General features: G+C 37.8%; 1 protein-coding gene and 1 long non-coding RNA gene across 2 annotated transcripts in view; one reads left to right on the top strand and one right to left on the bottom strand.

The window, feature by feature from the left end:
• The first annotated feature begins 3958 nt into the window (after positions 1–3958).
• Positions 3959–10974, top strand: LOC136664727 (uncharacterized). Its single transcript, XR_010795171.1, has 6 exons — positions 3959–4093; positions 7757–7821; positions 8160–8353; positions 8633–8707; positions 9404–9498; positions 10845–10974. It is a non-coding gene; the product is annotated as an uncharacterized lncRNA (long non-coding RNA).
• The window catches only part of LOC136664719 (uncharacterized), a 28526-nt gene continuing 25391 nt past the window's right edge, over positions 9863–12997 (bottom strand). Inside the window, exons 8-11 of the mRNA XM_066642079.1 lie at positions 11776–12102; positions 11540–11677; positions 11214–11387; positions 9863–10985 (exon numbers count right to left, since the gene is read on the bottom strand). Of these exons, the coding sequence (XP_066498176.1) occupies positions 10795–10985; positions 11214–11387; positions 11540–11677; positions 11776–12102 (830 nt within the window). The 3' untranslated portion in view covers positions 9863–10794. The remainder of the gene's footprint in view (positions 10986–11213; positions 11388–11539; positions 11678–11775; positions 12103–12997) is intronic.

Below are 12997 nucleotides of genomic sequence, written 5' to 3'. Positions count from 1 at the left end.
GTGCTGTTATTGTTTTTGTTTCACTGTATTTTTAGGACTGCTTCACACTTGATATTAGAGACTTCCTGTGAAGTTTTGATGGCATTCACACATGAGAACATTAATGAGATCAGGTATGTACTGATTAGCTCTGGCACTAAAACATGGGCTCATCTGATCACAGCATTTATTTCTGTTGGGTATCAGACCATTTGAGATCAGCTTGGTCCCAGAGATCTCAAAAGTATTGCTGCATATGTGTCATTCACCTTGTGTAATACCAGACAGTTGGGCCAGACATGGGCCACAAGTCGATTTGGCCCAGATTTAACTGCAATTGTGCCACATTGGGCCAACCTTCTGCTGTCTGGGTACAGCCTCAGGTTGCGTTTTTTGATGCAGTAGTGGACTGTATTCATTGACAGTTGTCTTTCCTATAGCCCACGTAGCGTGACGGTTTCTCCTGCAAAGCTGTCTGAGGGCTGGAATGCCAGCTTGTTCAGCAGTGGTGTCCAGCTTTGTCTTGGACTGAGATTTCTCCGGAGTTCCTGAGTCTTTCAAAGTGTTATGGACAGTAGACAGTGAGAAACCTAAACTCTATGAGATCTCGCAATGAGAAATGTTCTTTTCCAACTGTTTGATTCTCTCACGATGTTCGGCACAAAAAGGTGACCACTCTTTTTTCACTTCTGTCGTGAATTTTTCTTGGAGTGTGTTGCAGGTGTCAGATTCTAATAGTGTTTATATTTAAACAATACAGTCGGGTTGTTCAGAGACAACTATGGAAATCATTTCTTTTACTGCAGTTTACACAATGTCAGACTTTTCCAGAAACTATAAGGAGCTTTTCCAGGTTAATGCGATTTTTGTAGTTCCCTTTACTCAAATCAGGTGTAGACCAAAAGACCATCTTTGCCATTGCGTTTCCATTATTTTGTCCAGTGCTATTTTGCTGTGCACTGTAAAACTGTGGTGTTTACCAAAAAAAAAATAGATAGAAGCAGGCAGTGCCCAAAAGGCTCTCATTATTAAAAAGTATAAAACCACCACAAAACTGAAGCATTAAACTCTCTTTGCTGTTGTTACTTCCTCTAGGCTTCTGTTGGTAGATGTTTACAGAGACTAACACAATATCAGACAAAATATTAGACACATTTACAGAGTAACTGTATTCCTTTAACCCTTACTATGTCTTGGACTGAATAATTAAAATTAGTAAAATAATCCATGTGTCAGAATATCTGTGTAAATCCGGTTTCCTCTTTGCTACATTGACTGCCTTTACATTTCGGGGAAAAATGTTCCACCAGGAGAAGGGGCTTACAAGCTGTAATTGCCTTGCTCAAGAGTCCCTATGCCATGGATGTTAAGGGGGAAGAAAGCAGTGATCCTTCAGTATACTGCCCCCATTTTTCCTGAGCTCTTGCAGAGAGAACTTAATAGCTCAAAGATTCTGGTGTTTGTGATCTGACTGTAAGCTTTTCCAATCAAGAGGATCCGACAAATACAGTATTACTCACACAAAAATAATTCTGTATTAACTTTATTTCCAAGATAAAAAATGTCATTGTGGGTATATATATATATATACCTATATATATATATATATATATCATTCATTAATAATAATGAATAATTTTCAATAATTCATTCATTCATCTTCTACAAGCACTTAATTCTGATCAGGGTTTTGTCTGGTCCTAAGCCTACCCAAAAGTATTGGGTACAAGACAGGAACACACCCAGGAACTGAACTAAACTCACACCTGTGGACAATTCCATGCACTCACCCCGTCATGTTCATACATCTGTGGACAGTGTCATACATTCAATCACCAATGTGTTTGGACTGTGAGAGGAATGTGGAGCACCTGGAGGATACCCATGCAGACACAGGGAGAAAACACCATAAAGAAGTCAGTAACCCGAGGTGGTTATAGAAACCACCAACGGAGTTGTGTGGCAGAGAGACAATCTGCAGCGCCATCATGTGGCCCTGCTATACCTTTCAGTAAGAATAAAATTCTCCCCTTCACATTTAGTGTACACATTCACGAGCTGAGCACAAATTATAATTAATAATGCACAGACCCTCACAGTAATCCCTCTCTCAGGTGCACATCATAGAGACCCTACATTTTCAGTCCACCAGCTTCATCATCGTCACCTTCCTCGACTAGTGGGATTATCTTCTTCTTAAAAGCTTAGCAGATTACATTTTCGTGTCCAAAAGAGAGCTAAATGCTTTGACAGGAATAAATCAATTTACACCTCTCAGTTTTTGTTTGAGTAATGTGTAAGGCCTTTTTTTCTTCCTTTTTTTTATTGACAGTAAAATGATAGTACACATTAACAGAGGCATATAGGAAAATATACAAATATTGCTGTTCATAATACAAAGATATGTGTTAGCCCTCAAAATTGTGGCTACACTATACAATGACGTCACGTGTAATAAAAATAAAACTTCTTTTTGGAAATAAACAGGACAAATGTCTAACCAATGGTAGTTTTTAATGAGGCCACGCCCACGCGACCGTTCCAGTCAACGGACAGTCACTCGGGAGGGAACCCGCGCTTCTGTTTAACGGGAATTAGTTCTTAAATATTGCTTAAATAATATTTAAAACGAGAAAAGTACGACTTGGACCAAGATAAAGTGGGTTAGTAGAACAGTGATGAATGTGATTTGTATCTACAAATGCTATTTCTGGGCGAATTCAAAAAGCTAAACTTATTCTAATTTTTCAGAACACCTTAAAGGGGCTGCACTTAAATTGTGGCACCTCAGGCTGTTATTTTTCAAAAATTTCTTTCCACCTTAAACGGTGAAACAAAATGAACCTACGATTAAGTTACTCAGGCCATGTTCGAAATGTTCATTCCACCTTAAAGGGCACAACGATGTAAGGCTAAAACGATTTATTCGCTAAAATTTTTGTTCCACATTAAACGGTTATCGCTAGCTAAATACTTCTGTGAGGCAAGGGTCTATTGCACCTTAAACGTGACGAGGTTGATTAAAGTTTTTCATTCCATCTTTTGGTGAAGCAGTTGAGTACTGACTCTTGACCAGGTGTTTAGATATTTTTTCAGAACTTATTCTTATTTATGAAAAAACCCGCATCCATGTAGCGGATAAAGATTTGCGTGATTTTCTCTGAATACAAAAGTCAGAATCAAAAAAGACTAACGTGTCAGATGTAATGAAACAGCGCCACTTTGTGGGTGAAGAGCTTTCTTTAATCAGTCATTTTTTTAATCTGCGCTCGGCGAATAAAAGCTTAATCAGCTTTTTCTAATCGAAGTTTTGAGAAGATGTATTGTATGATGTGAGGCTCATTTCTGCTACACATTGCTGCTTATTAATTAAAACAAATTATTTTTTCTTTGCTTGGTTATCCAGCTTTCTCATCTTAACACTTAAGTAAGATACTGAAACGTAATACTGCATTAGATTAATCCTCATTCATTAATTCATTCATATTCCATAACCACTTCATTAAAGGGTTGCTGTGGGTCTGGAACCCGCGATGTCACCGCTAGTACAACGGAGGGCACCTTTGGAAAATTTTCAATCACATACACACAACCAATCCACCTGCCAACATGTGTTTGTGTTTTTTGATTATAGAGGAAACCAGAGCACGTGCACAGAAGAAAACCATGTGGACATGGGGAGAAAACACACACAAACACAGGCACAACTACAGGCAGCCTTCGTGTGGCAGCAACTGTGTCTGATGTGCAACCATGATGCCATTAAACTGATTTCATATAAGTATTTATTTATTTATCATATGTCTGTGTTTTTATGTGTGTAGTTGTACGATTTTTACATTGTATGTATTTATTGATTTGAGTATTTAAATGTTTAGTTTCATTAATATTTTTTCTTAACTTTCCCACATTAAACATTCAGTTCAAATCTTTATCTGCAGTTGTGTAAAAATCGCTAATATATTTAAATTGCTAATATGCAATTTAAATTGCTTCCCTCTAGTATTTATGGACAATATTTTACAAATTTGTAGGAGTAGTGCATCCCACAGGATCAGTGGAATCAGAAGAGTCACTGACACAAGTGTATATTCTTCTGGCAGTCAGTTAAAGTGTGAGTCAATTGTTTTATAATGTTCCTACTCTTAGTGTTTAACTTGCTGAGTATTTCTTTAAACTGACTCAATTTACACAGGGTGATTTAGCCTGTACACCAACAAATTGCCTCCTACTCTTTTACTACAACAATTTTACAAGTAGTTTTACACCAGTGCGAATATGCCACTATTGGGTTGCCAGATTTTCACCTTCAGTCTTGTTTTAAACTACAATGTAAGGGATATGTTTGATAAATGTGTAGGGCTGAACAATTAATTATTTCAATAGCAAAAACTTTAATATGAAGGAGTGCAATATTCAGATCACAAAAGATACAATTTTAATAAAATCCTTTGTTACACAGGATTTACCAAAACTTAAAATGTCCAGTCAATTTTTAACAATTTTTAATTAGCTCTCAAAACAAACAAAGTGATTATCTAGGCTATTCAGGAGCTCTTTTTTAATCTACATATTCTGTACTAAATACCATAATTGTCACGGATCACGGGACGGACTGACAGAGGCGGACGCATTTGCTAAAACACGGTGAGATTTAATTTAACAAACGATATACCAAAACCAAGACAGACAACAGAGGAAACAACAATACTGGAAATTTAAACTAAACGACAGGACTTGGACTGGAGAGAAACAACAGGACATGAACAGGAACAAACAAAGGTGAAACAATACGACTGGGAAATTAAACAAAACGACATGACTCGACTAGACTTTAACTTGGACAGAGGAAAACAACAAGACTCGGTATATAGCAAAAGACACGACATGACTAGGGGAACCAACAGTACAATACGAAGTGAAATAAACGACAAACAGGACGTGAGACAAGAGGGCTCAAATACAAGACATAAATGAGACACACCTGGACAGATAACGAGGAGGACGGGTTAACAGATGACACAGACGAGGAGGCGGAACAAAGGCAGGACAAGGGCGGAGACAAGAACATAAACAAAACAGCGATGTGCTTAGAAAGAGCACATGACCGGGGAAAACAGACACGACAAGACGAGGGCGTGACAATAATAAATTTAGCTCTCCACCAAATATGTCATTATTATGTTGTACACTTCTGCGTAATGGTAAGTGAACCCAATTATAGCATCTTTCAAAATTATATGTTCAGTATTTCACATTTCATCTATTTCAAACATCAGTTAACTAAAAAAAACGGTGCAAATGTTATAGCAAACAAAATAAAACTACAACCGCAAAAATACAACCCCCCCAAAAAACAAACAAACAAACATGGACTTGTAATCATAGAACTCAAGAAAAAAAAACAAATTTATACTAACCAAACAACAATGCAGCCATATCAAAGGCTTCATTCTGCAAAATTCAGATTAAACAAATGAGATACCAATATTTACTGAAATAAAAAACGGAATGATCCTACAGATAAAACAAATCTTGTTCTATATAGGTGTACCAAAAGTCCTTAATTTTCTTTAAGGGTGTTATTAAACATGAATATCCAGAACATGGTCTGAATCAAGGTTCATGTTTTGTTGCACTGAATACATTTGATCCACTTAGTTTTGGTTTCACACTGCAGTTAATGAGCAGACTAAAGGGATTTATGTCCTGTCTTCATCACCTACGTGAGCTGAACCCCATAATTTACATTGTTTGGATTATGTGTCTGAATTAGCAGATTCATTTTTACAGTTTATTACTTCTACACATTTGTTGCTAAGCTCCAGCTTATATCTTATTTAAAGCAAAAAACACACATAATGCTTACATATATGCTCCTTATTTGCACTCGTTATACTTACTGTCTGAATAATGCTGTGTCCCTGAGGCTGACCAATTGACTTGAGCAGCTCGTACCAAAGACAATCACAGCATCTGTTGTTTGGACCTGTTGTGTATTGACTTTAATTCTAATTTACTAAACAAATTCACTAAAATTTGTTTAATTCACTAAACAAAAAGAAGTCAAATGAAATAGCTGAAAAAACAAAACAAAACAAAAAAACAATTTCAATGACCAAGGTACAATAACACACCAAATATGAACAATGTTCAAAAAATAAGAGCTCCCAGCAAAATTAGAAAAAAATATCCCATATTTTATACTGGAGCTTAACTTATGAGGGTAAAAAAATACAAAAACTAAACAATTGTTAATTAACTGTAATCATGGTAAAATGTACAAGTAATCGTGATATTGATTTGCGCTCGTATCGGCCAGCACTACTGCATGTTGTCTAGCAAAGGGTGTAGAGTTGGAAAGTATGGACATGTCTTTATAGCAATCCAGTGACAACTGAATTGTCCCTAGCAATTATTTTGGATGAAACACAATACATTAGTCCATTAGTGTTTAGTCAGTGTTTTTGGTACAAATAGTTAAGATCTCATCCTCTATGCTGGCTCCCAAACCCAAGCCGTTTTTCCCTGAAGTGTGAGGTTGTGTTTGTAGGGAGATAAAGTGCTGTAAACATGCTGCTGCGTGAGAGATGCCGTTCACATCAAGTCTCATATTGGCACAGTGCCACTAGCTACTTTGGTGTTTTAGGTCAACTTCAATTCAGCTCTTTTGGAAATTCAATATCTGTGCTTTTCACCAGTGCACTCACACCATAAAACTCAACATAGACGCGCAAGTGGAACTAACTGGCATTCTGTACTCCACTGACTTCAAATCTTTGAAGTATTATGACTTTAATCTCATGATTAATATGACATTATCTTCAAAATATTTGACTTTATGACATGGTATATAGTGTTTTTTAAACTGTGAGCTGGCGCTTTGATTAAAAAGTTTGAGGACCTCTGCTTTATACAAATAATTTTTGGGTTTTATAAATAAAGATGGTCTGATTATCTCAGACCTGAGTTTGAAAATCAAAGAAACAAAAAATATATAATTGAATACCAACATATTTTAATTTGCAAGATGTTTTGGGGAGATTGGAATTGTTTAAAAGAAGTTCAGGGGATAATGTAGTTTTGGCCATGACTGTAGATATATCAAATGAAACTCAACAGTAGCCGTTTTTGTTTGCTGTGTTGTAACAACTCTGTGGATGTTTTGTATTACCATTTTTTACCCTGTTCTCTAATAGTTAATTAAATTTTTTTAATTGCAGCTTTGAGAGGTGTCACATCCTGGCCAATCTTGTTTGTTTTCCCCCGCCATATGGCTCTGTCTGTCTGTTATTGTCCATGTCTCCGCCTTTGTTCCGCCTCCTTGTCATTTTCCCTCATTATCTGTGTCAGGTGTGTCTTGTTTGTTCATGTATTTAAGTTCCGTTGTTGTCACTTCCTTTGATCGGTCATTTGTTTTGAATGGTCTTGCTTGCTATGTTTCTAGTCGTGTTATTTCGTGTTTACCCTCAAGTTCGTTTGTGTTTGTTTTGTTATTTCATTAATAAATTATCTGTGTTGTAGCGAGTGCGTCCGCCTCCGTTAGTCCGCCCTTCACATCCCCCTGACAAGAGGATGTAGGGCATGAAATGCGTCTCTAATTTTTGCTTGATACTGCTATTTGTTAAAAAAAATGTTCAGCATTTTTCTTTGCTAGATAAACCAGCATTCCCATCTCATATAAGTGTTAATATCCTGAAATTAAATAGTACTTTCAACTAATCTTTAATTAATTTGTTCATCCATTTATTTTCTGTAATTGCTTCATCCTGGTCAGGGTTGCTGTGGGTCAGGAGCCTACCCAGAATCATGGGGCGCAGACCAGGACACACCCTAAACAAGGTGCCCATCCATCAAACTGGATATTCACCCAGTCACTAACACTCACAACTGTAAACAAATTTTCACATTCACCCAGTCACTCACACACACTTGAATAATTTTACACTTACACAGTCACATTGTCCACAGAACTGTGGACAATGTCACTTAATCCATCTTTTGAAACAATGTATCAAAAATAATTTTTCATGCAATGTCATATTTAATAAATTTACAAATACAAAAACACAATTCTGTGTTTTATAAATTAACAAGTTTATTTTTGTATGCTCTGGTTTCTTCCCACAGTTGAAAACCACATGTTAATATTGTTCCCAGAGTATGTTTTCTGTTCACAGATTTGGCTAATCAAGGGGCAGCACGGTGGCGCAGCAGGTAGTGTTGCAGTCACATAGCTCCAGGGTCCTGGAGGTTGTGGGTTCGATTCCCGCTTAGGGTGACTGTCTGTGAGGAGTTGGTGTGTTCTACCCGTGTCTGCGTGGGTTTCCTCTGGGTGCTCCGGTTTCCTCCCACAGTCCAAAAACACACGTTGGTAGGTGGATTGGTGACTCAAGTGTGTTAGTAGGTGAGTGTGTGTGTTGCCCTGTGAAGGACTGGTGCCCCCTCCAGGGTGTATTCCCGCCTTGCACCCAATGATTAAAGGTAGGCTCTGGACCTACTGTGACCCTGAATTGGATAAACGGTTACAGATAATGAATGAATGTTTATAATCATTTATTGCTAAAATGCTATTTGAACTAGAATCTGTGTCCACTTTTAAATGCACATTGTAAGACTTCTCATCCTCTCTTTCTCCTTCACTGAATTGTAGGTGAAATGCCTCCTGCAGGGTCAGTTGAAGAAGTGGTGGAAGCTTATGAATGCAAAAGTGTATTTTCTTCTGGCTGTAAGTGAAATCGTGAGTCACATGTCTTATAATGTTCCTAATCTGGTGTTTTCTTTTTTGAGTTTCTTTGCTAAACCATCCTTTTACACATGATAGTTTAGCTTGTGCAACAGCAAACTGCAACCCACACTTTTACTACAACAACTCCAAACTTTACAAATCAATTTACAACATCAGCAATATGATTGACCCAGTTATCCACCTTTCTGCCTGATTTAAGCTCCATTTAACAGGATCCACATGATGCATTTGTAGGGCTGAATGATTAATTGTTTTAGTATCAAGGGTGTAATATTCAATTCACAACATCTGCAGTTTCAATCATATGCTACATTAAACTTTTTCTCAAGCTCTAAATTACAAAATTGAAAATTTAAAATCAGCATTGCATTATTTCCCAGCAGAATCGCAATTAGATATTTTCTCTGTGTATTCAGCCCTGTAGTGTTAACCAAAATTTAAAATGTCAAGCTGAGTCCTTTACTACCTTGGCAGATTTATATCTAAATTGTGAATGCTGAGGGCCGTATGAAAGGCCGGATGTGGCCTGCAGGCCGTTAGTTTGTGACTGCTGAAATGATTCTTTAATACACTCACAGTGGGGAAGCTACCAGTGTTCCAGTATCAAAGGAACTCAGTGGTAGATAGAGGTAACAAGCTAAGTATTAACAACATTAATATTAGTGTTTCTTCTAGAATTGTTTTAGCAGTGGTGGCAGGCACCCTCAACATCACTGGCAAGAAAGACTGACTGTTCATTAACCCCCTGGAGCCTTTCAACCACGTCTGAGGTGATCTGACATGCCTTCATATTTTAACAAATTTCACCTACCTAAAATAGTTTGTTCCTAAAAATCTACACATACTAATTTGTAGCACAAACTCAGCAACAATAACATGAGAGATGTATGTATGCCATTCATCTGTTTTTGTGTAAATTAACTCTAAACTTGGATTTTCAAAGTTGCTGATATAATGTGAAAAAACACATTGTGAACATTTGTTTTCTTTATAGCTCTGAACTCTGTAGACATGGGTGTTGGCTACACACTGGTGTTTATAGCTTTCTGTTATTTAATTATTTTGCTATGAATTTGATGTGACACTGATTTTCTCATTACCTGAGGATCACACATTCATGAGATAGGTGTGAAACACAGGTGAGAAATCCTCTCCCTACTGTCAAAATTATATCCCATTAGCCCCACACCACCAATGAGACCAACTGAATAATTTGTAAATAGTGCTCTTTATTGATTTAGCAAAGGCACAGTCTACATATACATACATGAATACATATGAGCTTTAGACCACTGTTTGAAAGCAGCAGAGAACACCCAAATATTACTACAAGCCTTTTTCTTTTCCTTCTGTCAACTGGTCTCTTCACATTTACAAAACTTTTACCATCAGCTTCACAAATTCCATTGCTAGAAAATAGTACCGAAGTAGCGTAGCGTCGAAGAAAACCAACGCCAAACAATTCAAATATATTTCACTTACTCATCACAAAATTAAACTGTTCCTCCTCATGCAGCTGAAATGCGTGACTATGACATTTTGAAGCTCCGTGCTCAGTTTGAAAACACAGTCATGTGCATTTGTTTATATTACTAAATGAAAATTTTCACACGTTGTAATCCTTCAATAAGAGCGACCGGATTATCATGATATTTTCATATAATTACGAATTGGTGGGCCATCAAGGGACAAGGTCTTAGTCTCAGAGAGAGAAGTGATTTTTGTTACTTATCTTTCTATAACAACCAAGTAAAAGTAAATTTCTTTTCAACCTCAAAATAGACCTTTTATGTTTCTGGGACAAAAACGCACTGATTTGAAGTGTTTTGGCGCAAGCTCTGATTTTTCCTTCCGGCAGGATCTCCAACTCCAGAGGTTTCAAACTAAGACATTTTAACAGCCTGTTGAAAGCCTAGTGCAAACACCTGAATTTAGAAGCAGTGTCAAAATGTTTATAAGGAAGCTGCCCCTGCCTTTCATTATCTATGACTATACAAATTACATATATGTTTATACTGATATATTTAAATCAAGCTTCAATAAAAGCAACATTTTAATTTCCCATACTACACATTTGAATAAATTTGTTCATCCTCATACTCATTGTTCTCTACAGTTTTCTCTGCCTCTGCATCTATATCAACATAGTCATCATTGTCTGAGTCCTCTTCCTGATGGACAGTGGCTTCCTGATTTTCATAATCGTCTTCATTGTCCGTTTCATCCGCTGCATTCTCAATCCAGTATCTGACAGCGCCTGGGAAATGATTTTCAAAATACAATAACTTAAAAAAGAAAGAATTACTTGGTAAAGCAGGTTGTAACAGCAAAATGTCACGGCATAGCATTTTTAATGGTTTTAGCTATTTTCCCAACAGACAGAAGTTTTAGTGAGTGCCTGAGTTTATTTTAATTCCAACTACAATATTTGACATCTGAATTTTTCAGGATATTAGAGGGAACAAGAGGTTCCTGCTTTGATCACCTGCTTTGTTTTTCTTCATTGCTTTATTCACTTTGTCAGCATTTACATTGATGTAATCCTCTTCAGAACCATCTGAATCTTCACCATGGTGAAAAATGGCTTCTGCATTTTCGTAATCGTCTTCATCATCTGTCTCATACATTCCTCCAGTTGTTTCATACGTGTTTTTGTCACCTACAAAAGAATTGTGAGTGTGTGTGTAGATGGGGGTTGATTTCCTGATGTTAAATTGCAAGGGCTTTCTGTTTTTTTCTAAACTGAACACATACTTTGTTAATAATAAACAGCAAAGCCTCAAAAATGATTTCAGAAAAGTCTGTACTTACGATGTCTGGGATCCATCTTTACATCCATCTGATGAACTTCTTGTTTTTTGCTTCTCTTTATGAAGTAAATGATGATAGGCACTAATATGAGGAACAGTCCTGCTGACACTCCTGAGGCGATGATGGGAACAGGGGATGCTGCAGGAGAAATCACCATCAAAACTTACCCCACTTCAAATTTCTGACTTCACATTTAGGAGCATAAGAACTAATATTAGTACTTTATTAGACTTTACTTTTCACTGTGACGCTCAGTAATGGAGTGGAACTGGAGGTAAAGGTGCGTGTAGACACGGCTACTTCATAAACACAGCTGTAGTTTCCTTGGTGGGTGAAATTTGCCTCAGGAAAGAAGAAGGAGGCTGAGTGATTCACAGCTGACTGTGTTCTGGTGATGCTGGAACCACTGAACTCCAAGTGGAAGGATCCCCCTGGATACTGTGGCTCTGTGAAGCAGATGATGGAGAAGCTGTGTCCCCTGGTCATCTCTGAGCTTTGAAGCCACCAGTGGAAGTCTCCATCAGGAGAAGAACTGAAGGAGATGTTGGGCTGCAGCAGGTTCACTGAAAAACAAGAGGGACTCGAATATGAAACAGCAAATGATGGCTCAGATTTGACAGGAACTACAAACGAGACTCATCTTACCCACAACAGAGAAACTAACAGAGCTGCTCTGAGGAGAGCTGAAATCTCGACTGGAGACTCTGGTCTGGTACTGGCAGTAGTAAGACCCCTCATGAGCAAAGTCCACTTTTGTTAAACTGAAGGTGACTGAGGTCCCACTCTTGGTTTCTCTAAATGACCCAGAGCTCTTTATCAGAGAGAAGGATCCACCTGTGAACTTGGTTTCTACAGAGCAGCTGATATCAACCTTCTCTCCCCATGTGACCTCTTTTGGGGCCCACCCAGTCAGCCAGAGCTAATTCCCTGCATGCAATTGCACGAGTGGACTCACTGTTCTTTTGGACTTTTCCTCACAAACACCCATTCCCGTGAGTCGGATTCAGCAGTGAAGCGCAAGGTTAGGGCCAGTTGTCCCACATTGGGATGCTAAAAACTATTTTGAACTACGGTTTTGAATGTATATGTGATGTATATATGTTTTATTCCATATTTTTGATGTTAGACTGATAGGATGATGGTTTGTTTGAGACAGAAGCTCCACTGCTCTCTCTCTCTGTCTGCGGAGGGGCTGATATTTTATGGCTCCTAAACAGAGAATGCGCTTCTCATTGATAATCACATTTATCAATCCAATCAGCAGCCAGAGTTACTCTCCTTCAGTCAGTGTTTCAGCCAATGGAGTGACAGTCCCACTTACAGGAGTTTGTTTTGTGGCCGCGCTGACAGCAGGTTAGTACTGAAACACTGGGAACTTACAACTCTGCTTTTAGATAGCACTAATCTTAGAGTTGTGTCCTGGAGAAACTACATTTCATTCTCCCTCAACACATCCGT

The sequence above is a fragment of the Hoplias malabaricus genome, chromosome 13 (genome assembly GCF_029633855.1).
Source record: "Hoplias malabaricus isolate fHopMal1 chromosome 13, fHopMal1.hap1, whole genome shotgun sequence".
Lineage (NCBI taxonomy): Eukaryota > Metazoa > Chordata > Actinopteri > Characiformes > Erythrinidae > Hoplias > Hoplias malabaricus.
This window is presented reverse-complemented; position numbering and strand designations above follow the sequence as displayed.